Below are 24,393 nucleotides of genomic sequence, written 5' to 3' on the forward strand. Positions count from 1 at the left end.
TAGGCACGAATGTTTGGTTGCTATGGAGACGGGCGGAAACCTTATGCTGCGTTCCATTTACCTCGGAAGTCGGAACTCGGAACTGGGAATGGCGTCACAGCCGAGTTATCAGCGTTCCAGTTACAAAGTAGGTAAACAAGTTTGTAGTTCGCATATACCACATGAAAAATGTAAATTACACTATATCAGCATATATATGCCGAACAATACTTGTATACGACTGATTTAGTGTGACCAAAACTAGAATGAAGTGCTACGAATTTTTACAGAGCTCTCTTCTACTGTTTACAACCGGGGCAGCCATCTTGGAATGTGAACTCGGGGGTGGTGAAGACTCTCCCACTATCCCAGTGGGAAATCCCACTTCGAGGGGCGTTCCAGTTGAAAAATCCAAGTGGGAAAAGGGAAATCCCCATTTCCGAGGACAAATGGAACGCAGCATTAATGATGAGATACTGAGATACTTCGAGCTGCCAGATGAGGGCGCCGCATGGCAACTGTTTTCTAATCTTGCATTTCTCTGGAAATTCGACTCATGAGCATTTTCTATAAAAAATAATAAAAATTGAAATTAAAAAATGATTTAAAAAAATGTAATGCTGTTCTGTTTTTTTTTTTTAAGATTTTAAAATGTCAAAGGCCGTATGTCTCTTTGGGACACCGTCTCGTTAATTTAATTACCGTGGTATTTTATTCTTTAAAAATAAAGATGATTTTGATCGTTGATTCTGTTGCTGCTAAATACTTTACGTAATTTGTAATCTGAAAAACACTTCTTGGTCATATATGTCCCAAATAAAGTGGCGTCTGGCGGACACTATAGGCTGATTTATGGTCCCACGTTACACCAACGCAGAGCCTACGCCGTATGTTGCGCGTCGCCGCGTACCCTACGGCGTAGGCTCTGCGTCGATTTAACGCGGAAGCATAATTTAGCTCCATGACGTCAGTCCTGGATCAGTGAACTAAAACAATCAACCTCACTCCTCTCTCCTCTTGTTCACAACCCGGACAGCCTCGCCCGTAGAGTCTCCACAAACCCCAGGCTCAGCTGACGTTAACCAGCCAAGAGCTGCACTGTTTCTGTTTTCTATCCATCCCAACGCGAAACCGCGTCAGCGCTCTTTCCGAGGAGGAGAAAAAGCCCTTGCAGTCACATCGTTTGTCCCGAGAAAACAGGGAGCAAAAGCATGTCTGCTCAACCCGGCGAGGACTTAGGCTCGGAGGGGAAGTGGTTCGGGGATGACTACGAGAGGAACGGCCTGTTTGGGAGCACGCCGACCCGTTTTGATGAGTTTCGTGAAGAAGTGAAGCCGAGAGGCGGAGACGCAGCCAGCGACCTGGATCAACAATTTCTCCATTTGCAGCCGGACGACGGGAAAAGGCCTCCCGTTGCTATGGAAACTGCATCTACAGGTAAACCTTGCACTTATCTCGTTTAAATCTTAATATCGACCCTAGTGCACACGAGTTCTTGGAATACAATCATAAAATAACAAGCCATCGACACACAACGGTTTAAATCGAGCGCGTTTGTCACGGATTACGACACAGGCTGGCCTGCTGGTCCGTCTGCAGGCCAAGTTCAAACTTCTGCTGGGCTTTAAAACCAGAAACACAGACAGCAGCCACACACCGACCTTCACTGGAAATGGACGACCACAACAGTGATGCTGCAGGGAACAGTGGTCCTTAATGGTCCATTAAAAGGAAGTTCAGTAAAACTGGGAGAGGGAATTAAGATGATTTGGCACCCACTTTATTTGACACTTCTCTCGTAGTTTAAGGAAACTCGGGATTAAAGATGAGATGCAATCCTGTAGAGCTGAGGTCTGCTCCAACTGTCAGCTCCTTTAAATCAGGCCTAAAAACATTACTGTTTACTCAAGTGTACTCTTAAATTAAATACTACCTGCTGTACTCTACTGCCCTTATTTTTAACAACTTGTGCTTATTATTATTATTTTACCTCTTTTCTTTTCTCTTTTTATTTAGAACAGCAGTATTCCATCTTACACATTTATGCATTCAATCTTTAAACTTAAATGATTCTGTCCCTACTGTCCTCCAGGCATTTTTTATGAACAGTAATTGAAAACACTAACAGAAAGATTAAAAATAAAAAAATTAAAATAAAAAATAAAGAAAATAAAAATAAAAACCAGGGAGCGCACCCATGTTTACAGTCATTACATCACATAAAAAAATAGTTCACGTGAAATCGGATGTGATTGGTTTCACATACTCAGTCCATTTGGACCAGATCTTATAAAAGTTTTCTTTCTCAACCTTGAGGGAGGAAGAGATCTTCTCCATAACATAGATCTCGTAGATGATCCCAATCCAGTCGTCCATTTTACCTCTTTTCTTATCATTTTATTTCATTTATTTGTTATTTAAGCGTACTCTTAAATCAGCAACATGTGCTTTTTATTATTTTACCTTCTTTTCTCATAATTTTATTTCATTTTATTTGTTATTTACTGTCTAATTATGTCTTGCTGCTTTTAATGTCGATGTAAAGCACTTTGAATTATCTTGTGTTGAATTGTGCTATACAAATAAACTTGCCTTCCCTTGCCTTGCCAATAGTAATCACAAGGCAGGCTGCAAAACTGTGAATGTTATATCGGCATTTACTGGTAGCCTATAACTTTTGTGGCGACACCCTTGTTTTTAGGCTGTGCATGTGGCAAAAATAAATAAGTGGTTCCAGTGCATAAGCAGGTATATTTATAAAAGCCTGCTGTTTTTTACGATGGAGCAATATAAATAATTTACAGCGCCCTACTTATTAAGATAGTGATTAGATAGAAAACGTTATCCTCCATTATATTGACAAAAAGAGGAAACAAAAGAGAGAAATAGAATTACATCATCAACCTAATGAATTAGTCTTGTAAAATGTGGAATGCATGATAGAGACTATGACCACTCTCGCTGAGGTATAATGTATACTTGGGTTCAAAGTCCCTTACCCTCCACAGCACAGATCCAGTCATGCTGCTATTTTTAATCCTGAAGTGACTTGGTTCTCTATTTGCCTAGTGAACATGACTAGAGCCCTGCACTTTTATTCACAAATTCACTGAAAAATTCATGAGAGGGAAAAAGAAAAAAAAAAGATGCTGCCCAGTTTCCTCCCTCTCTTGGCTGCTCAGACCCGTTATCATTTTGCATGCTGCTGCTGATCCCAACAAGGAAACGAAACATCTGCGCGCACTGTAAAACATTACTGAATCGATTAAAAATGGATTTGGATCTTTTGAGGGCACATAATTTGTCTTAAAAGAAGAATGTTGAAGTTCCAATCTCAATACTCAAGAGAGAAAAATACACTAATATGCTTTTAACCTAATGTGTGGAAATACGTGCTATTTGGAATCGTAAAACTGTGCCACTCATCTTCACTTGCATGAAACGGTAAACAAAACAAGTGTTACACTTTCATAACAGTCTGGCAGACGAGCTGAGTAGGTGTACACACAAAAATAGCACACACACGCATTTTGTTTTGCTTCCTAAAAGAGAATATTATATTCGTCTTCATTAGTAATCAATCCATTCTCATCTCAACTCTTGTTTACAGCAATGACAGACCCTGAATATGCTGATCTCAGCTGCATTAAATTACCACAGGACAGACGGAACATTATCTTTGGCTCTCAGACAGTACAGGACAGTAAACCCTTTTTTGTGTCTTAAGTTTCCCGTCCAATATCAGGTGCACGAGGCACACGAGTGAAAAGACTGACAAATGTAATAGAAAGTGCTGCATCATACCAGGACTGATGTGCTGTGAAAACATTCTGGTTGAGTTAGTGTAGTAGATGTCTAATATTCAGTCCCTTAAAAAGGAAACATTGATTATTGCATATACACAGTGGTAATGCTTTGTGGCATCCCTCCTTTTCCATCAAGCTCTGAATAAACAGTTCTAGTGTACTGCTGGTAAGGTTAAAATGTCTTGACAAAGTGCATTAGTCAGGAGAATCAATCCCCCAACATCCAGTGTGTGAAAGGTAGATTAGGGCCGAGCCTCTGTTTCAGCATGTCCTCAGTGACAAGGATGAGACAGCAGACTGAATGTCTGGCTGGGGTTTGTTTTTTTTTCTCCTATATCTTTTAGAGAGAGAAAGCACTTAGTGGACGGTTTTGGACAGTATAAGCCAGCGCAGTGCATTTGTGCCTTCAGCTGGTGAGAGCTGTGTGTGTCTGTTCCCAGGGGGAGCAAACAGTGCATGCTTTTTTCAAAGGAGATGATAAAGATGCAAGATAATACAAGGGGGAGGAGAAGGAGGAGGAGGAGGAGGAGGGGAGGGTAGGGTAGGTTAATGGGAAAAGGGTGAGGTTATGATGAGAAGGCCGCCGCGTAGACAGACTGCTGGCAAAAACTTTCATATACAAGAAACTTCAGATTGACATGTTCCTCAGTAAAAGGCATTTAAGGGTCTGCTGTGGACCCCTAAGGATGTCCATTTGATGTTTGCTGTTCTGAATTAAGCAAATTGTCCAGCCAGAATAGTCTAAGTTACAGAATCCTTGTTGAAACTATGTTATTAAGTTACAATTTCTTAAGTATTTTTGATCACATGCCTCATGCTTGTATGAGTGTTCTCCAGATACTCTTGGGGTAAAGTATGTGTGCTCTTAGGTTGTTGTTTGTCTTGTTTGTCTGTGTTTGGCCTGTGATGACGTGTGATGTTGCTTCCCATATCTCTGCTAATAACAGCTGGGCCAGGGTTCAGTACCCCCAAGACCCTGGACAGTGTGAAATGGGTTCAGAAAATGGATGGAGGGTTGGTCCCCTGTGTTTACCCTGAAAACATTTAAAAGCCATCATGTGAAACATGACGCTATGTTTACGTCTAGTTCTTTATACTGTGGTCTCAAAGTAATCCCTGAGCAGACTAATGCACAACACCTCATGGGATTAGAGCTATCTGCAAAGGCGCTTACTATAGAAATTACATTGCTCACCTTCATTTATTGCCTCCATTGTCCTCCTGCATCTGCAGTTTTTAATGACAAATTCTGTGTGTAAAGTGAAAGATGATTGACATTATTAACTGTTTGACAGGCTTGGCTAAAAGCAGGCAGATTGCAGACACTCAGATGCACATCCTCTGTATTCTTCCGTTAAGCTCTGTCCAAGCGAGAAAAAGGTGATCAATACGGCAGAAGACTTGACTCTCTCAGCACAGCTGTACTTCCATCGACTTCTTCTGGTAGTTTTTGTTCCACCTCTGTATAGGCGGGAATTGTGCTTCAGATTTTCTTCAACTTTACCAGCATTAAAGTAGGATGATTAGTGATTCGTGTTAAAATAACTGTCAACTGTAAGTATTGGAATCAATGGGCTATTGATTGTTATAACTAAAGCTTTTCAAGCAATGAAGTTATGAAGAGGAATATATGTTAATGTGGGGCTCAGTCTAAAAATCAAATATCACCCCTCCTTCAGTGGTTCTTGAACGCCTCCCTGTAAAGACTTTTCTTGATTTCGATATAAATGCGACCTAAAACATATATTTTGTGCAAATATGTAAAGAAAATATAGACTTCCAAATAAAAAAATAAATATTAGTCTTGGTTGTTAAATTATTCAGCATTACATATATCTGCAAATGAACTGCAACGTTACACTTCCCCTTTCTGTTAATTAGTCCTGTAAGTTATTTTAAAATAATTTTAACTAATTCCTCTGTATATAACCACTCAAACTCCCAGGATGTTGGTAACTGAACTTTCAAAAACATTTTGCCTGAATTATGTAAGAGATGCTGATTTAGCTATTCCAAAAAAAACGGTTTTATTTTCTTTTTGTGTTCTTAGGAGTAGAAGTAGTAGTAGGAGTAGTAGTTCTTTGAAGATTTAGTTTTTTATACAAACCCAAACCATGAAGATACCGCCACATGCTTCACAGATGGGATAAAGGTCTTTGGTTTTTGTTTCGGTGTTTTTGTTTCTTTCATCAAGGAACACTTCTCATTTAATATGATTCTTTTGTTTGTTTTTAACTACAAATCTTCCCAATAGCATTCTGTCTTGTCCATGTGATCATCAAACAGCTGGGAACTGCAGGCAGGCAACAAAGCACCTCTTCACTTGTCTTTGCAGCGCTGCCATGAACACCGTAGTGAACAAATACCTACTATGGGCCTGTGAACATTAAACAGTCTTTGCTGCTTCCAAGTTACGTTGCCTTTATAGCTGGTAGAATAATCTACCATAGTGAGGTGCATTTAAGTTGTCTTTATAGAAAATAACAAACATTTCCTTTTGAAATTAGTTTTATTAATGTGAAGAAACATTTAGTTTACAAAGGTGTTACTTTTTTCATGTCATTTAGATAACTAATGAGTTCATTTTTAGAACTGTACCACGGCAAACATTTTATCCATCGTCACGTGGGACAGCACACATTTTTATCAGTGTTAAATTTAATTCACTTCATCTGGTAATAGATACAAAACCTGCAAAAAAAAAACAAACAAAAAAAACACACAGACCAGAGCTCTAAATTGACCATCAGCATTTACATGAAACGCAAAGATGGCTTTGAAAGAAAAGTAAGCGTCTTGATGGATTGTTTTTCACAAGGTCATGCTGTGAAAGAGGACTCCTGAAAGATAACACCACAGCTGATCGGGTTTAGATGCAGTAATGGAATCGTTACAGGGCTGGAGTTTCACAGATGCTTCCAGGAAATGCTATAACATGGCAGGCTTTGGTCAGTTGTGGCACCAACATCATCTCTTCAGTCTAAATGCTGAATCTCTGGCCAGAAGAAGTGAGGTTAAATTATACGTCAGACTTTCACACATAGCTTTTGTGAGGAAAAAAAAAAGAATCTCCTCAATTATTTTTACTCTATTATATTCTATTGTTCACAATTATATGGGTCAGTTACTTAAAGATAAGACTTAATATATCCATTTGACAACTCCAGCCGTTCCTATATAATATGTACTCTGCTTTTGTCTGTTCTCTGATAATTAGGAGCCCGAGCCATGGCGTAGTACAGATTGTCAGCCTGCATTAGGTTCAGGACTACATTGGGTGCACGGAGGACAACAAAAGGACTCTTACTTCACAGCACATCCACCAGGACTTATTTATCTAGCTGCCCCATCCTTTCATTGGCATGAATATGTTGTCTGGCCACAGTGTTAGCTGGGAATTCCTCTGTTGTCAAGCCCAATCCCGTCCAACCGCAGTGAAGCATTTGTTTCAGCCTTGTGGGTTTTTCCAGCGTCTGGGTGCTATGTCCTATCAGCAGATTCAAAATGACCTCAATCGCCAACAAGTTTGTCAAATAACAGCTCAGAATGCCTGCTTTTACGAGGGGATACCAACATGCATCCGGGCTCTCAGTTGCTGAAGATGCTTATGCAACTGCTGGTGTGTTGATCTAGATGGATTTGACGAAGAGAGATGGGGTTTTACCTAGGGTCAAATGGATTAAAAGCAATCTTCCTTTCGGTTTGTAGAGGCTTTCAGTGCTTCCCAGTGCAAAGTATTTATTTATACGGGAAATCAAGAGTTGCGATAGGTTGCCACTGGGTGATGACTGATGGGACCTAAAGTATTTATCCCATGGTAGTATTTTAAGAGGATTATACATTAGTTAAATTTGGTACTCTCAGGGCATTTGTGTCACTGGACTGAGTTCTGATCAACAATGTTTCACATACTGTTTACAGGAACTTCAGATATAGTAATGTTAGCATGTTTAACAGAAAACAAAAGACAATTGGATTGAGATAATCTCTTGGCCTTTGTTGCTTGTTGTGCGTATTCGGCCACCCCTCCCCTAGTATGGGTGTGTAATGTTTATGCCTCACTACTGCGGTATGATGTATTGTTAATGACTGAGAAAGCAGCAATTGAAAGGACAGCGGAAGGGGAGAGTGGTGGGCCTTTTGAAAGGAAGCACAAGGAGGAGCAGGATGTCCTGACGAGTCGAGCCTTGTGTCACTCAGTCTGCATTCTCCAGAGCTAACCCTAAGGTCGCTATTTTAACTCTTCCCCCCTTCATCCAGCCCAGCAGCTGGACTCGGCCTATTTATAGCAGCAACCGCTGCCCAGAGAAGCAGGACTGGAGAGCAGGAGGAGGAGGAGCTCAGTTTGTGGATGTATAAACTGTGACTTGTAAACAACACAACAGAATCTGTTAACATCACATCTTGTGTCGTGTGTATTTGTATGTGTGCTGTTATTATTTGTGTTAATTTCATTTTATGTTCAAATATGGATGAAGAATGTTTCCCTATTGATGGAGTTGGATATCAAAACAGCAAATATGAATAATGTTACAACAATCTCTTACTGTTTTATAATTTATATTGTATGTAACGTGAATACTTTCACATTTTCTTACAGAATGGGACCAGATTATTCAGTGAAATGTCATCTTACACACAGATAAACACCAACCAATATAAGAGAGAGAAGTTGTCGACTGTGGGGAAATCGTTCAAACAGCTTACTGTGAAAATCTCACACAAAGCAGCAAACAAATTATGATTGGCCGTGATTGTCAGATCCTTGGGTGGTAAAGCATTTCTGAAAACAATCATCAGTGAGCAGTTCAGTGCTGCATTGACACATGCAAGTCAGACTCAAGAAATAAAAAAAAAAATTCAAAAGAGATCAGAAATTACATTTAAATTGTACTGGGGTGAAGTAGAAAACTGTCCTGTAGTCTGATGATTAAAAATGTAAAATGCTTTATTTATTAATTTATTTTTCAAAAATGGAGGCCGTGTTCGCCAGACTAAAGAGGAGGGAGCCATCTGGCTCGTTATCAGCACACACTTCAAAAGCATCTGTGATGGTATGGGTGCTTTAGTCCACATGGGATGGCTAACGTGGGCATCTGTGAATGCCTAACAATATACAAAAGATTTGAAAGTAACATTATTCCATCCAGATGATGTCTTTTCATACTTATTTTAAGAACTCAATTCCAAACTACATCCTATGCATTACAACAACATAGCTCTTTAGTAATAGTAATCTTGGCTATTTAACTTCTTTGTCCACCGTGTGACTTGTCACCCACTGACTCACATCTAGAAGAGAACCATATGACAAAGAAGGTCTCGAACTGTTGAATAGCTGAAGTCTTTTATGATGCTAAAATGTAAAAACACTGGTCTCTTTAGCCCCCAAAGGAGTCACAGAGGTTTGTAAATGGTAAACATGTCCCTGTGCTAACTTTTTTTAATTGAGCTCAGTTTTTAACAGTTGTTTTTGTACTGTTTTAAATTACATTTTGGATTAAATTATGATATAAAGTATTGTATTCCTGTTTTATGCATGTGAGATGTAACTGCAGGCAGCCCTGTGCTTGTACGGTTTAAAGGAGACTTTATTTGTGCCTCTGTGGATTTTTGGGGGGTTCTGAACAGTCCTCCTTTGTCCGTCATCGGGTACAATTACCTTCTCTGTCCTCATCTTCACTGTTCTGCACAGACACCCAGTTAGAATATGCTGCTGTCACAGTGACGCATCCCCCCTCACTAGAAGTGTAGCTTTGTTTGACTGGATGTTTTCATTAATCTAAAAGTGTTCAGGCACAGGCTGGTTTAATTCAACTGTACGGCAAGAGAATGCTGCATTCTTCCTTAGCTGTCCCCTAAAGAGTTCCAATGCCTCTTTTTGTTTGTATTTGCAGATGAGTCCAGGTCTGGATTGTTTAACAAACCCATGAATGACGATGGTGATGTCTACACTTCGCTGCTGTCCAATCAGAGCTTCACAGCTGAACGGGAATCCTCTTACCTGTCTGATGACCTGAAGCCTTTCAGCCACTCTTCTGGCCCGTCTCCCTTGGATCAATTCTCAAGCGACCCGTACAGCTTCAGCTCCAACACCAAGATGACTTCTAACCCAATGGATGACATGCCAAAACCCCTGCTGGGCTCAGACAAGACAGAATCATACAACTACATGGATATCAGCCACGGGGAAGAGCAGCATGACCAGCACCAGGGGGTCCTGTCCAGCATGGTGGACAAAAGCCCAGCTAGTCATGACTTATTGGGCGGGTACATGGATAAAAACCATGGAAGAGATGAAGAGGAGGAGGAGGAGGGAGAAAATCTAGGTCCAGCACTGGACTCTCACTCTTTCCCTTATGTGGAGGAACCATCTGATGAGGACCTGACTGACTACCGCTCCTTCCATAACCTGGGTGGCACCCCCCAGACGGCCAGCCCTGTGAAGATCACCCTGACCGAGTCCCAGCCTCCAGCTCCCAAGGTTGAGCTGCAAAAATATCCTGATCCTGCGGTCAGCACATCTGAACGTGAAAGTGTCCTCAGTGTTGGCTTACAGGGGGTTCCCACGGTGACACTATCAGAGCCAGAGGATGACAGCCCAGCCTCCACTCCAAATGCTTCACCAACACGTAGGCACAGCACAAACACACCCATAAACCGCTGGCAGATGTTCAAATACTTGAGAGGCAATGTGCAGGAAAATGTCAATATGTATAAAAATCTTTCTATATGAAAGTATGTAGTGTCAGAATCAGAATCAGAAAAGGGTTTATTGCCAAGTTTTCACACGAGGAATTTGTTATGGTGATTGGTGCAACACAATACAATTATAAAAGCAATATGTACGAGATAAAATTAAATTAAATGTATAAACAATAAAAAGTATAAACAGTAAAATAAAATGTAGACCGGAAATGTACAAAATGAGGTTTTAAAGTGCCGGGTGAGTCTGTACAAAAGTGACTTAGGAACTTAGGATAGGTAAAAAGTATAGACAGAAATGTAGAATGAGGTTTGTAAAGTGCCGGATATGAGTCTGTGCAAAAGTTACAGGATTGGAATTTTTACGTTAATGTAACGTAGAGTGGGATGGGGGGGGCCTTGTTGATGAGGACAGCTGCAGACGGGAAAAAACTGTTTTTGTGGCCTGATGGACCGCAGCCTCCTGCCAGAGGGAAGAAGTGTCATGTAATACTATATTTCCACGCATTGTGGTAGAGGAAATCTGCTGGAAATTTCATTAAGGGGACATCAAAGCAAGAGGTGTGTGTATCAGTGACACAAAATAAGGTCATAACATGTAGGTTATTTGATCTTTAGAAAGTAAATGTAGTAAAGAAAATTAAAAATGTGTTATTTCTTTAATTAATTGCTTTGGTGTTGCTATTGCAATCCATCTCATTCACACTTTAATGTGCTGGACACTAGCCAAATATACACAGCTATTATTCAAGTAAATGCATGTATCAGTTCTATTTGAAATGATCTAAACTTCCTCAGAAAGTACATTTCAGAGTGCTCAGAGCATTGACGATTTTGTGATTCTGAAACTGACACCAGTCAGTGTGTATCGCTCATTTTTATCCCTCAACTTCCTGAATATTGGTAGTAGCAGAGATAGACAAGACCTCAAATTAAAGTTTAATAATGTTATTATCAGTAATATGCTGTCAAAAAGAGCTCTGCATTCATTTTTTTTATTTAAAAGTAAAGCAAGGTGTCAGTTCGGTTAAATTCTAATTACTTTACTTATGTAGCAGCAAGTCATAAAGTAATTTTAACTCACTTTACACGGAAAGTATGAAAAGTTTAACATAATCTCTTAAATTCAAATTAAATTCTAATTCAGTCCAATTCTTTGTAATTCATGTTTAAAGTGATTAATTCCAATTCATTCCATATCATAATCTATTTAATTGTAGTTGAATTCAAATGTCAGATTTCATCAAATGCTAGTTCATAAAAGTTCACCTCTCTAAGGAACCCATCGATTGCACTGAATATTCATTTCGATACAAGATTCACGAAGGGCAGCCATCTGCCTCGATCAGCTAGAGGTCTGAGATTTCAGAAAAGAGAGACAATAATAAAGACATACCGACAAGAAAAGTATGCAGATGTCATCAGTGAAGTTAATGTTCAGTAGAAGGTATAAGGTTTTATCATGACTTCGTATTTGTTGTCTGAAATATCTGTTCAAGGTGAATCTTTCATATGAGAAGTTTCTAAATGAAAACACATCATCTTGTATTTGATATATTTTGGTAGTAAAATGTGTTTATCCAGAGTCTAGAGAGCTCTGACCTGAGTTCTAAGGTGAAAGGGAAATGTATTAATTTACTGTATTTGGTAAACTTGCAGTTAGAAGAACTATTAAGCATCTTTAATCTCTCAATACTGAACAAACACAAATGACATAACACCGCCACGCAGGTGATACATGGCACACACGCTGTAAATACAACTCTTTTGCACAGTGACCTCACAAACCATATATTAGGCTTTTACTTAGTCATTCTGTTCCAGTCCGTGAAAAAACACTGGAGGGCTGCTCTCAAGTCTAAAAATGGTTGTGGAAACCCTGTTGTTTATTCTAGCCTCATGTTGGCTCCAATGTTGAAGACGCTATTTTATAAACAGTCATGCCAGTTAAGACAACAGACAATATTGAGGTAGTCATTATAGTTTTTGTGAAAGTCTGCTTTAGTTTAGTACTTTTAAAGTGAGACTGTAACATCATGGTGCAAAAATAATGCTATGAAAAATTATGAAACATAAGACATGAGTAAAAACAATTCAACAATTAATTTGCATGAGGATGACAATGTTACGATTATTTTCTTTTCAAGTTCAAGGTGTTAGCAGTGCATACTGCGTGTTTGGATTTGCAATGTCAATCAAAGCACTAATGCCCATTTTTTTTCTCCCTTTTTTGAGCAGAAAAAGAATTCCCATCTGGTGACACGTTCAAGGCTGAAGCAGAGAAGCCTGCCGTCTCCAAAAGCAGTCCAGACATAAAGCCTGGCAGCAGAGAGCATGACGGCAGCAGCGCAGAGTCTGAAGACTCGGAGATCGAGCTGGTGTCTGAAGAGCCTCCCAAGGCCAGTAGCAACCCATTTGCAGAGCCGCCTAAAAGCAAGGGCACTTCCAGCCAGCCTAACAACCCCTTTGATAATCCTCCAGTTGCAAAGGGTGGTTTCAGCCCCGCTGGCAGCCCTGCTCCACCCACAGCCTACAGCATACTGAGGGAGGAGAGAGAGGCAGAGCTTGATAGTGATCTCTTCATTGAATCTGCATCTGAAGAAAGCCCAAAGAGAGAGCAGGGTGCGAGTGGCCCCAAACAGGGAGTCAGCCCACCTTCTCCTCTTGTTCCCACCTCCATCTCTCCCCGCAGCACCAGTGGAGCAGCGCCCGTTGAGCCCATGATCACTGAAAAGGCCAAGAACCCTGTGAAAACAGAAGAAGATCGTGCCAACAAGCCTAAGCCCCCAACTGCTGCCGTGCCTCCAGAGGTGCGATCAGAAAAATCCCCCCAGGATGACGTGCACAAACCAACCAATGAGGGCAAAGGAGACTTAGGAAAGCCTGCTGCATCAGTCTTCGTGCTGGGATTGAATAAACAAAAAGGTAATTTATGACATTCTTTCATCTAGTCTTACTTCTTGGTAGGGCTGGGCGATATGGACCAAAAGTCATATCTCGATATTTTCTAGCTGAATGGCGATACTCGATATATATCTCGATATTTTTTCTGTGCCATAATTGGGGTTTCCCCCAAAGCATTATAGCATAGCTTCTCTGTTAGCTTCATTTTTTTCTGAGGCAAACCCTTAAAAAAAACAGTCAGTTTTAATACAATGCCTCGTGCCAAATGTCACACAGGTTCCTTTATTAACAGAGGTCTGCACAATATCAAAATGTATAAAACAAATGAAATAAAAATAAACTGCCTGCATATATAGAATAAAATGCTTCTTGAATAAAATAAAACAAATATCCCTTTCCTGTATAACAATTAAATTAAAATACACTGTGTAATTAATACAATGTAGACAGTAACAGGCAGACTTTTCCACCTAGGTTGACAGTTGTGCAAATAACAAAACATTTGTGCAAATCTCAAATAAAACATTCAAGTCAATTTGTCACAAAATAAGCTATATCAAAATTATTATTATTTTTTTTTATTTTTATTTTTTTAATCGATATAAACGATATTGTCTCGTACCATATCGCGTTTGAAAATATATCGATATATATTAAAATCTCGATATATCGCCCAGCCCTACTTCTTGGTATAAAGGATTTGCAGAAATAACAACTGGTAGTTTGTGTAACTGAGTGTTGTGTGTGCTGCAGTGTCATCCTCAAATGAAAGATCAGTTGCATGCGGATTTGTGTTTAAAGCAAGAACTGTCATATCTGGTGATGAAACAAGCAGGATGTTCCCCCTGTGAGTGGGGGCCTCCATGAGCTGGAGGCAGGTTCTCCTGTTGTGCTCGTCACTGTTTGCTGCCCTCTTGTGGTTGATATGAGCAGCAATAAAAGAGGTTGCATTTACTCAAGCGTATGTTCATGCATGAAGCTTGGAACACAGATGCTCAATCCAGCAGATTAAAAAAAATAAATTAATTACAATTGTTGAAAAAGCTCCCATGGAATCTTGGCAGCTTTCTTCTTCTTAAATCCCTCTTCACCACCCTCTCGTTAGATAAGTCAGACATACAGCAGTGAGTGGTTAATGCTGTCTAAGCTGGACATTTTGATGTTGACATGGGTATTTTGACTTCTATTGGCTGTTCACTTCATCCTTGGAAACAGTGGGTTTATATAATCGTGTGATGTCAAAAACTAGGGCACACTGCTGCTTCAAAGGCTTTGTAGACTCCTGAATCTGTTGTTTCTCAATGAAAAACATTGCTTTTGAATTTAGGGATGTATTTATATTATTTGTATTTGCTGCTCTGTGGCATTTAATTAAGCAAAGTTTTACATGTGCTGTAGGTTTTATTCAAATACATTATATGCCACTGAGACGCCGGTTTAAGCAGGTGAAATGTAAATTCTCGTGACTAAAAATCATTTTAGTGCAGTCATCGTATTTTGTTTACTCAGACTGTGAGAAGGTTCTGGAAATTTTGAAAAAGCAGGTCACGTGTATTTCCTTCTCAACCACCAGGGGGCGCAGTGCACCTTTGTCACTGCTGCTTTGTTGAAGACCAGTAGATATTTATGTCATCCGTCAGTACACTGCCACACGGGTTACCATAGCAACAGTGATTTTCAGTCTGGGTCTCAAAAATCAGCTCTCTCTTTCCTCTCGGATGCGGCTGGCATCGATGGTTGTCAGAGCTGCAGTAAACAGAAGGTGTGAGGTGTGGCGATCTGCAGGAGGGAGGACTGAGGCGACCCGAGCCACAGATTTGATGGGATTTAAAAATGTCATCAACTCACTATTGTGTTCAGATACTTATCCCTTAACATTTCTGATCATCAGACCATGTTTTTTTCAATTACAAGGCAGCTTCGTTTGAATTACAAATGCCTAGGGGAAGAGATCAGAAAGCAAAAAACTCATCTTGAAGCCAATATACAAGAGGGGCTGTGCTAAAATGAACAGTGTCTCTCAATGTAATTTATGAAAAGAAAAAAAAAAAACAAGCAGTCCTTTTAATTAACAGTAGTGGAAGGCAGGGTTTTGAACTGTGGCTACAACCTACTGGATCTGGATATTTGCCATATTTTCCTGAGCAACATAATATCCAGACATTTTCAGCCTTTTTAGGCTGTTTTAGGATGTGGTGCATTCTGTGTTTATCACACATGACACCAGTATTAATCTGTTAAGAAGCGCCAAAGGGAGAGAGTGCAGGCTACAGCCATATAACGATGCATCCACACACGTATGTGTATATGTGCCATAACTCCTTTATTGATTGTGCCCACACGATTCCCATTGCAGTGGTTTTATTATAAAAGCCTTCCCTCACAATGAGGCAGCTTCAGACCATCACCGCCAAAGCTCTTTTGGCCCGAGGCTTTTAATCATTGCATGGATGATTTGCTGCAGCAGAAATGGTGGCGTGGAGTTTACAATGTGCCCCTCCACTGCTCCCTCCCCCAACACACCGACATACACGTACGCACTTTCACTGCTCCTTCCGTTCTGGCCAGTGCCGTTCTACAGCATCAGTCTTTGTGCTCCGTGAGACTACAGCACCTTGGAAACCTCCACTCCCTCCCTCCCTCCCTCCCTCCCTCTATGTCATCTCAGCCTCTCTCCCGCATCCTTTTCGACCGTTCATGTCTCTCTGGGATGAGTGAGTGAGTCGGGTTCTGCCGAAGAGCGAGACAAAGAAGAAAACTGAGAGCGTAAAGGAACAGAAAGAGAGGGAGAGGGCGAAACAGGGACATAACTGATCACCAGCATGCAGGCCACTGCAGACGTGACAAAGAAGGAATGCTCCTGGAGCAGCTGGAGGGGCCAGGGTACTGACTGTTTACCTTGATTTACTCTACTTTTGTCTGCGTTTTGTGGCTGTCATAGATCCAGTTATTCTTGCATGTAGGTTGAATATTTATGACACTGCAATTTCTCATCTTGGCTGCATGTCCGTTTCTTGCATGTGCACATTTGTCATCTAATAATATTTGTTAGCGTTGAAGAATCAAAGACATGTTTTTACTGGCATCTTTTTCACATGGACACGCCCTTATGAGGGATCTTTTCAGCATGTTGTGTGTGCATTAGAAAAAAAAAAGGGGGTGAGGTGGGTGGGAGACACCGATAGGTGCGGTGGAAAATGTTCAGCATGCTGGGTGCCACCTGTTTTGGGTGCATATTAAGATGGATGCCAGTTTTTTAGACCAGTATGTGTCATTGTTGATACCCTCCCCACTGTGGCACTGTGCAGGGGAGTTGGTTTTCAGGCATGGCGTATGCTCTGTTTTTGTTAAGAGGCAGTCAGAGCATCCGATGGCGCTGACAGACTGTCTCCATGGTAACCAGGACACACCCATCCTGATTACATCAGCCCTATTCCCTATGCCGCCATGGCACCTTGCAGAGACAGGGCTGGCCACTTTCATCCTCCTGGTGACAGTTTCCATCAGAGAAATCTGTCAGAGATGGGTTTAAGAGAAAATGCCGCCTCTTCATCCACGCATTTCATGGTTGATTACCTCCAATCCTCTTAGGTTTAAATAAGCAGTAGGAATAAATAATCTGGTCAATGAATCACAACAGGAACATTGACAGTATCTGATAACATGCATTGATTAATTACACATTGAATAAGTTAATGTTTCCGACTCTGTAACCTGACTACCCATAATCTCTGATGAGATCTTTCCACAACACGGGCAATGCATCAAATGAAGAAGATATGGTCAGCACAGCTGAGGAGGAAATGGAGCTAATTTATTTTTTGCTTTTGGAGTTTGTGAACCTCATCTCACAGCTGAAGGCATTTTGTTTAGTCATTCCCAATGCAGTGCACACAACTGACTCTTGTCATCAAAATACAACATCCTGATCGAACTATGATGCTAACTTATCAAAACTGAATCATGAAAGTATGACCAGTGCAAGTGAAATCATACAGCTACGACTCACTGAAACAGCCATTTTATTTACATTTGGAACAAGAGATGCTGTTGGCTAAAAGATGTAGTCAGTCAAAATGCATTGTCACCCCTGAGTGCACCTAGCAAGTGGCTACTAATTGGCACCTTCTTATCTGTGTGCACCAATCAAAATGATACTGACAACGAACAAACTAACATGTTAAACTCGTCTCCAACTTAATAATTGGAGCCAATGGAAAAATAGTACAATTTTGTTTCCATATACAACAACATAGGTTTTAATTTACCAACCCTACTGAGATATTTAATGTGTTATAAATCTTTAAGGAAGACTTATTGTTAAAGATGAATGTTTTTATGAAGCAAAGGTCAGACAAGAGGATAATTCAGAAAAAGAAGAATCAGTCAAGGTTTTTAAAATAAGATGATGCAGATTTTTCTTCATCCATCTAGACTTATCTTATGCCCATTCAAGTGTTCGGAAGACAAGCAAGGCTGAGAGTAGATTGATATTTTAAAAATCTGCCACAGATGGTTGGACAGTTGAAAACATTTTGTGTCGTCTTGGTATAAACTGCTTTCCTGCTATTTCCTTCTTTCTCCCATGGTACTAGGAGTAGGAATTATTCAAGCATTGCTACCATGTAAATAACCAGTACCTCATTAAAGCTAAAGAAAAAAAAAATCCAAACTAGCCCTCTGACAGTAGGTTAAAGGGTTCAGTCACCAAAGCCTTGTTTAGTCTCAGCACACACCTGTGAAAGACTCCTGCTAGTTCAAGTATCTGTGTGTTTTGTCTCAGTCTGACTGATAGCTTGTTTGAGGCCACAAGTATGTCTTTGGTGATTTAATTAGGTCAGGCTAAACTAGTTCCCCTACAGGAAAAGTGGATGAGAAATTATACTACTGTCAGAGGTGTTGATCATTTGTTCATGTTTTCTCTCAGTGTGTGTTGAATATAAGTACAATTCAAAGGCAAGGCAATATTATTTATATAACAATTCAGCAACAGGGTGATTCACAATGCTTTACAAAGGTATTAAAACATACGTAAAAAAATGATTTAAATTTTAAACAGAAAATAATTAATCCAGGCAGCATCCCCCCCTTCTCTATGATTTAGCATCCTACATTTAGTATCAAGTTAAGACTTGAGGGCTCAAAAGGACTGACGTTTTGCCTCATATATTCCTTAATCTCAGGATGAGTGACCAATTTATATATTTATATTGTGTTTCAATTGTAATGAAACCGCTTTAAAGGGAAGTTCAGGTTTAGCTTTTTTTGTAAAGGGTGTGTCAGGTCTTAATGGGTTAACCTGTATATTAGGTTAAGATTAAGAGCAAACACAGGATTATGTAGAGAACTAAAACACCCATCAGAAGGTTATTTTAAGTAATTAGCAGTATTAGCCTTTAAATCAGGTTTAATGCTGTTACATTTTTTTTTGTAATGCGTTAACCCACTAATATTTAATATGCCTTTAGCCTAGACATGCTGCTAAACCTATTGTCTTATAAAGGGAGTGGCTGGCTTAATGTGGTGGCGGTGTTTAGATGGATGATGTGCTAATTCCCCAGATTCAGAGAAAACTGAATATCGGTTCCCAAAGGAGTCGTCCCCCCCCCTTTCCTCCATCTCTAGCCCCTCCCGTCCTCCCTCTCCTCATCTCCCACTGAGCAGTGAGGAGAAAATGGAACATGGTAACTATGGTAACTGCATCCGAGAGGTGATCAGCACCATGGCATGTTAGCTGATCAGCGGTTAGAGTCTGCGCAATTTATTGAAAGTGAATGAAGTCATGATGCAAATCTGAGCTGCATTCTTTCTTTGTGATCGCTGCCTGACTGTGTTTACTGCAGTCAGCTGGACCAGGCTAAGCATAAAAGAGCGAAGACAGTGTGTGTTTGTATGTGTGCTGGATTGCATTACGGCTCTGTGGCAACCACACCCCACAGACGTCCCCCCTCCCTCACCCCCTCTGCTCAGGCAGATGCTGATTTGCTGGTGTATTTGAGTTCCCTCCCCTCCTGCACTGGGTGGGGGGGGGGCTCCCCCTTCAGTGCTCTGCTTTTGTCTGTGGATAAAGCAGCTGCCTCTTTCCCTGTTCAGCCATGGGAGTCGCAGGTCAGTACCCGCTTCTACTGCAGCTAAAGCTTTTAAGTCTGCATTGCTTTATGCAGCTCATCACAAAATCGTCGTTGCTCATCTACATGCCTCCCGAGGAAGGCCGATTCTTGTGTTGTAGATGGGGGGGTATTGTTACGGCTGCTGTCTGTCCTACCTGTGCCTGTCTGTCTGTCTCTGTTTATGAGCATCTTCATTCAAAGCTATAGCCACATGGTTTCCGTAGGGAGTGGTTCATGTACAGCAGCTGTAGCACATGGATGCTATTGCTGAATGAGTAGAGTTCTGATTTGATAGTGACGAGGAGCCGGGGTGGGCAGATAGGTACTCTAATTCACTGCTGGTAACTGATAAGACAATGCAGATTGTAATTGTGTTATTCTACAGTGTGGCAACAATTAATACACAGTGAGCAGAGTTTCATTAAGACGCAGCTTTTCTTTGACCATCCAGGTTCAGCCGGCCTTTTAGGCATCCACAAATGTCTTTTAGTGGAGAGTAAAGATGGCCGTCATCACTATGCTGCTCACAGCTCTACAGCTAAAATTAGAGCAGGCAGGCAGGCGGACAACTTTGAAAAGAGCAAGGCACCCAGGAGACCTCAGCAGCAATTCTCTGCTCTTCACTTGTTCAAAACTTTACATTAATGCACCAACTCTTCTTTCCTTTCTCTGTGACATCGAGGATCTGCTGACATTGGTCGCAGAGGATGCACAGTTAAGCCTAGTCATGGTGTTAGTTGCAGAAGTAGCGTGGGTAGGCAGCTGGTTAAGCAGAGGTGAAAAAGGCAGCTGACAGTTCTCATGGAAACAGGTCTGTATTTCCAGCCGACACAGACGACTAAAAGAGGAGGACCACGTCGCCCACTGAAGCTGTAATGGTACACTGAGCTAATCCTCAGTTATCACTTCTCTTTTTCTCTCTCCTAGCGGCTTTGAATTACAGGCCCCATTGCCCAAAGACGGTGTCAGTAAAACAGTGCAGGAAGATGTACGACTGTCTCAAGGCATAGTATTGTGGTATATTCTGCATACTGTCATTCCTACATGAGGGATCTACTTCACAGGAGCCCAAGTGTCTTACTGCATTAATGGCGCAGTGATGCATCGTCATCTATCACTGACCAGAGCAGCTTGTCTGGTCAGGTCATTTTGATCCATTATCTGTGACCTGCTGATAGTGCTGCTATTTCCACTTCTGCTTTCACAGAACTACAGGTCAATCATTAACTTCACACTAAGAGCACACAGTGCAGGTGTATAATGTTTGCATGTGTTTGTATATGCATGAGACCAGTCCAGGTGCTTCTGACAAAGAGCACACTCTATACAGTATAGGTATAAAGCCCCATTTGTCACTTAGGCATAATACATAAATAGATACTTTCTCAACAGGTTAGATTCTGCTATTTTCTTCTGTAAAGGTTGTGCTATTTATAAGAAACTCAATGAAACACCTTCACAGCACCTTAGAGCGCCATAGCTTTTTCAAACCTAATGAAAAGCTGGGTTAAGAAGCTGGGTTAAAACTGGATCCTGTGACGGCCACAGCTCCCCGAGGACACCAGGCTGTCAAGAGCTTCCAGCAATTTGACCCAAATGTGTGATGTGTAGAGCACAGCAGCCTTATGACTTTGAAAACGCCCGGGCTTACACACTACTAAGAAGCCAGGTAACACCAGTCAAATGTCCTAACTGGTTTTTCTCCTTGTGTTTGCTCCTCAGCGATTGATCTCCTCTACTGGAGGAATGTGAAGCAGTCAGGTGCCGTGTTCAGCAGCATGCTCCTGCTCCTCTTCTCCCTGACCCAGTTCAGCGTGGTCAGTGTTGGAGCATACCTCGCCCTGGCAGCTCTCTCTGCCACCATCAGCTTCAGGATCTACAAGTCTGTCCTTCAGGCTGTGCAGAAGACCGATGAGGGGCATCCATTCAAGTAAGTGAACCAAGTTGATAACTATTTCATTTAAAAATCTGCGAGACTGAAAACTTTAGACGTTTCTCACTTCTTCTGTATCTCGTGCTTCTTTTACCAGAGCTTACCTGGAGATTGAAATCGCTTTATCTCAGGACCAGATTTCTAAGTATGCGGATAAAATCCTGTTGTACTCCAACACTTGTATGAAGGAGCTCCGCAGGCTGTTTCTTGTTCAAGATCTGGTCGACTCTTTGAAGGTTTGTTTCATACTCAATAACTGCTTACCTTCAGTCATCAGCGAGAAAGGGACATCAGGCTAAATCCCAGTGTGTTTTAGTTTGCAGTTCTGATGTGGCTGCTGACTTACGTGGGCGCGCTCTTCAACGGCCTGACACTGCTCATCTTAGGTGAGGTCATCTCGACTTCTCTGGCTCCATTCCACTGTATCTGCAGCTTCAAAGCACAACTGATAACTCTCACCAATATTCACTTTTATAAAACAATCAGAAAACTGAAGACCATACACAGCCCATGTATTTGTTGAAAGTGGAAGGGATGTGACATAATGGAGGTGTACGGCACATCCATGGACATTTCCTACTGCATTTGTTTATTTTTCCAATTTACCCTCGATAAGATCTCTGGATGGGTGTGCTGGAATCCTGCTGACACACCTGCTTCTGTTTGAACACATTTTCACCTTAGTTCAGATTATCTTATCAAATATTACTCTGTGCCCTCTGCAGCTGTGGTCTCCATGTTCACCATGCCTGTGGTCTATGAGAAACATCAGGTAAAAATCTTACTTTACAGCAAATTATGTCATCCCCATTTTGGAATTGAAACAAGTCCCCAAACCCACCCCTTATTTCACTTTTTTTTTTCTTTCTTTCTTTTTGTATACTAGTATTTTTTTATTTATTACTATTTTTATTCTCCTTCTTATTATTATTATTATTGTATATACTGTTTATAGTGTTTTTTTATTATTATTATTATTGTGTGATATTGATGCCTCTTGTGTTTTGCACTATCCCCTTTGCTGCTGTAATCTGGAAATTTCCCCTCTGGGGGACTATTAAAGGATTTCTTATCTTATCTCATTTTTCAGGCACAGATCGATCAGTATGTGGGATTAATACGGACCCAGGTCAACTCTGTAGTGGGAAAGTAAGTGACCACCGTTCTGTTGAAGTTCCTAATGCTCACTATTACACATTACTTTCAAAGAACAGAGAGCATCATGTGTTGTTAAAGGATTTGAGCCGAGCTGAGCTGAGCTGTGCCCCCCCCCCCCCCGGGAGCTGCTGCTCACTAGACAGCAGTTTAAATCTGTGGCTTCCTGGTGTTTGTACAGCTGTGAAGGTGCAGAGCATGACATCAACAGAGATCATGCTCAGCTAAAATCACTTTTTCAGGCATTATGCCAAAACCTTAAAAGGCTACAGAATGACATACTGCAAATGATGACAAAAAAAACCCCATCTGTGTTAATTTAATTTCTCTCAGAGATTTTGGTTATTTTTCAGAGTGATGGAGAATTGTAATTGCTTTTCAATAGGTCACTATTGAATTTAGTATATAAAACATAATACATGAGGAGTTAAAAAAAGACATGGACTCTAACTATAATTTTTGTCTAGGATTCAGGCAAAGATTCCTGGGGCCAAGAGGAAGGAGGAGTAACTTACCCGGGTCACCGCAAGGCTGACAGTCCAGTCCAGCTCAGAGACAGGCTCACCGCCGAAGGGCCTGTTCGTCATCTGTGGAGCGTAGTGCTTTGTCATCTTGGTGTTCTCTAAAAGCATCTTCTGGAGAAGCCTTCACCTTATCTATAACCGTCTAAACACTAACACAGTCGCACAGTATGTTCATAATCCTGTTTCTAGGTAGACAAGTACACGACTGAGAGCCAAAAAAAGAAACAGACTTTTTTTGTGTTGCTTATTAATAAGTGCATGAAGTCGGGCCTTGGGTAAACAATATTTGATATCTTTTGTGCAGTTTTTAAAAAAAAAAAGAAAAAAAGACCATGCTAACATTTTTGCTTTGCAGTGCTTACCACTAAATGTACGGTTTAGCACAAAAAGGCTGAATGCCCACAAACATGCTCCGCTGCAAGTGTTAATACTGCTTCATGTTTCTGAGTTAGCAGAAGGGGCTTCTCTGTGTGTTTTCCATTTTTTATATATATATATATATATATATATATATATATATATATATATATATATATATATATATATATATATATTATTTTTGGTGTTTTAAGCACAATAATTTACAATGTGTCTTAGATGTGGTAACTGTAGGGATTTTGCTTCTGTATACCATAAGGAACAATACACACGCTCACATTTAAGTACTGTTGTACAACTACTATGAAGACGAGGAGTATCTGGTGAATATTTAGCTTGTTTGAATAACTGTCCAACTTTGTACTATGTTCAACTATACTCCGTAGTTCTTTAGACCCTGGACTCTAACTCTTTGCACTCACAGTATGTATTTAATTACAAGAAGAAAAAAAACAACAATAAATGTACCTTGATGTAACACCTCTTCTTCAGTCATCTTACTGATGTAGTTCATATTCATAAGAAGACCTATGGCACTTAGTTGTATGACACATTGGCTAAGTTTGAGGTGATAATCTCTGGAGGAGAGACTTAGGATGGTGAGCTATAAATACAAGCCAATGCATTTTAGCACCGACACACCTCACAGAAAGAGTGTAATGTGCATGAATGTATCCCATGTCTACTCTGTTCACATATTTAACTTGACTCTAGGGTCACAATGAGCCTATGTTTAAAGAAGAGTGACTGACAAGTCTCATCTGTTGCACACAAGTACTTTTAATAGAAACCAATCTTAGAACAAAAGATACAACGAATGTTAAACAGGAAATACAAAAAAAGTATTTTACTGTGCTGCTGAAAACTACAGTCCCATTTGAACTTAAAAATACACTTAA

At 40.6% G+C, this 24,393-nt stretch overlaps 1 protein-coding gene across 3 annotated transcripts; it reads left to right on the forward strand.

Annotated features, from left to right (window-relative positions):
* Window positions 1–980: 980 nt before the first annotated feature.
* Window positions 981–23,972, forward strand: rtn1a (reticulon 1a). Of its 3 annotated transcripts, XM_061744206.1 has the most exons (9): window positions 981–1,416; window positions 9,683–10,417; window positions 12,729–13,415; window positions 21,227–21,434; window positions 21,535–21,673; window positions 21,754–21,823; window positions 22,163–22,209; window positions 22,528–22,586; window positions 23,060–23,972. In XM_061744206.1, exons 1-9 carry the CDS (start codon window positions 1,191–1,193, stop codon window positions 23,100–23,102), a joined length of 2,214 nt encoding a protein of 737 aa, XP_061600190.1. In that variant the 5' UTR covers window positions 981–1,190; the 3' UTR covers window positions 23,103–23,972. The 3 variants fall into 3 exon arrangements, with proteins under 3 accessions (XP_061600190.1, XP_061600191.1, XP_061600192.1); XM_061744207.1 differs by lacking the exons at window positions 981–1,416; window positions 9,683–10,417; window positions 12,729–13,415 and adding an exon at window positions 15,980–16,277; XM_061744208.1 differs by lacking the exons at window positions 981–1,416; window positions 9,683–10,417; window positions 12,729–13,415 and adding an exon at window positions 19,416–19,502.
* Window positions 23,973–24,393: the final 421 nt, after the last annotated feature.

Source organism: Cololabis saira, chromosome 16 (genome assembly GCF_033807715.1).
Source record: "Cololabis saira isolate AMF1-May2022 chromosome 16, fColSai1.1, whole genome shotgun sequence".
Lineage (NCBI taxonomy): Eukaryota > Metazoa > Chordata > Actinopteri > Beloniformes > Belonidae > Cololabis > Cololabis saira.

Bases quoted from the DNA above. Each gene is read 5' to 3' on its own strand.
- rtn1a (XM_061744206.1), top strand. From the start codon at position 1,191: ATGTCTGCTCAACCCGGCGAGGACTTAGGCTCGGAGGGGAAGTGGTTC. The intron at 21,674-21,753 runs GTTTGTTTCATA...AGTGTGTTTTAG, and splicing joins ATCTGGTCGACTCTTTGAAG to TTTGCAGTTCTGATGTGGCT. The intron at 21,824-22,162 runs GTGAGGTCATCT...TGCCCTCTGCAG, and splicing joins CCTGACACTGCTCATCTTAG to CTGTGGTCTCCATGTTCACC.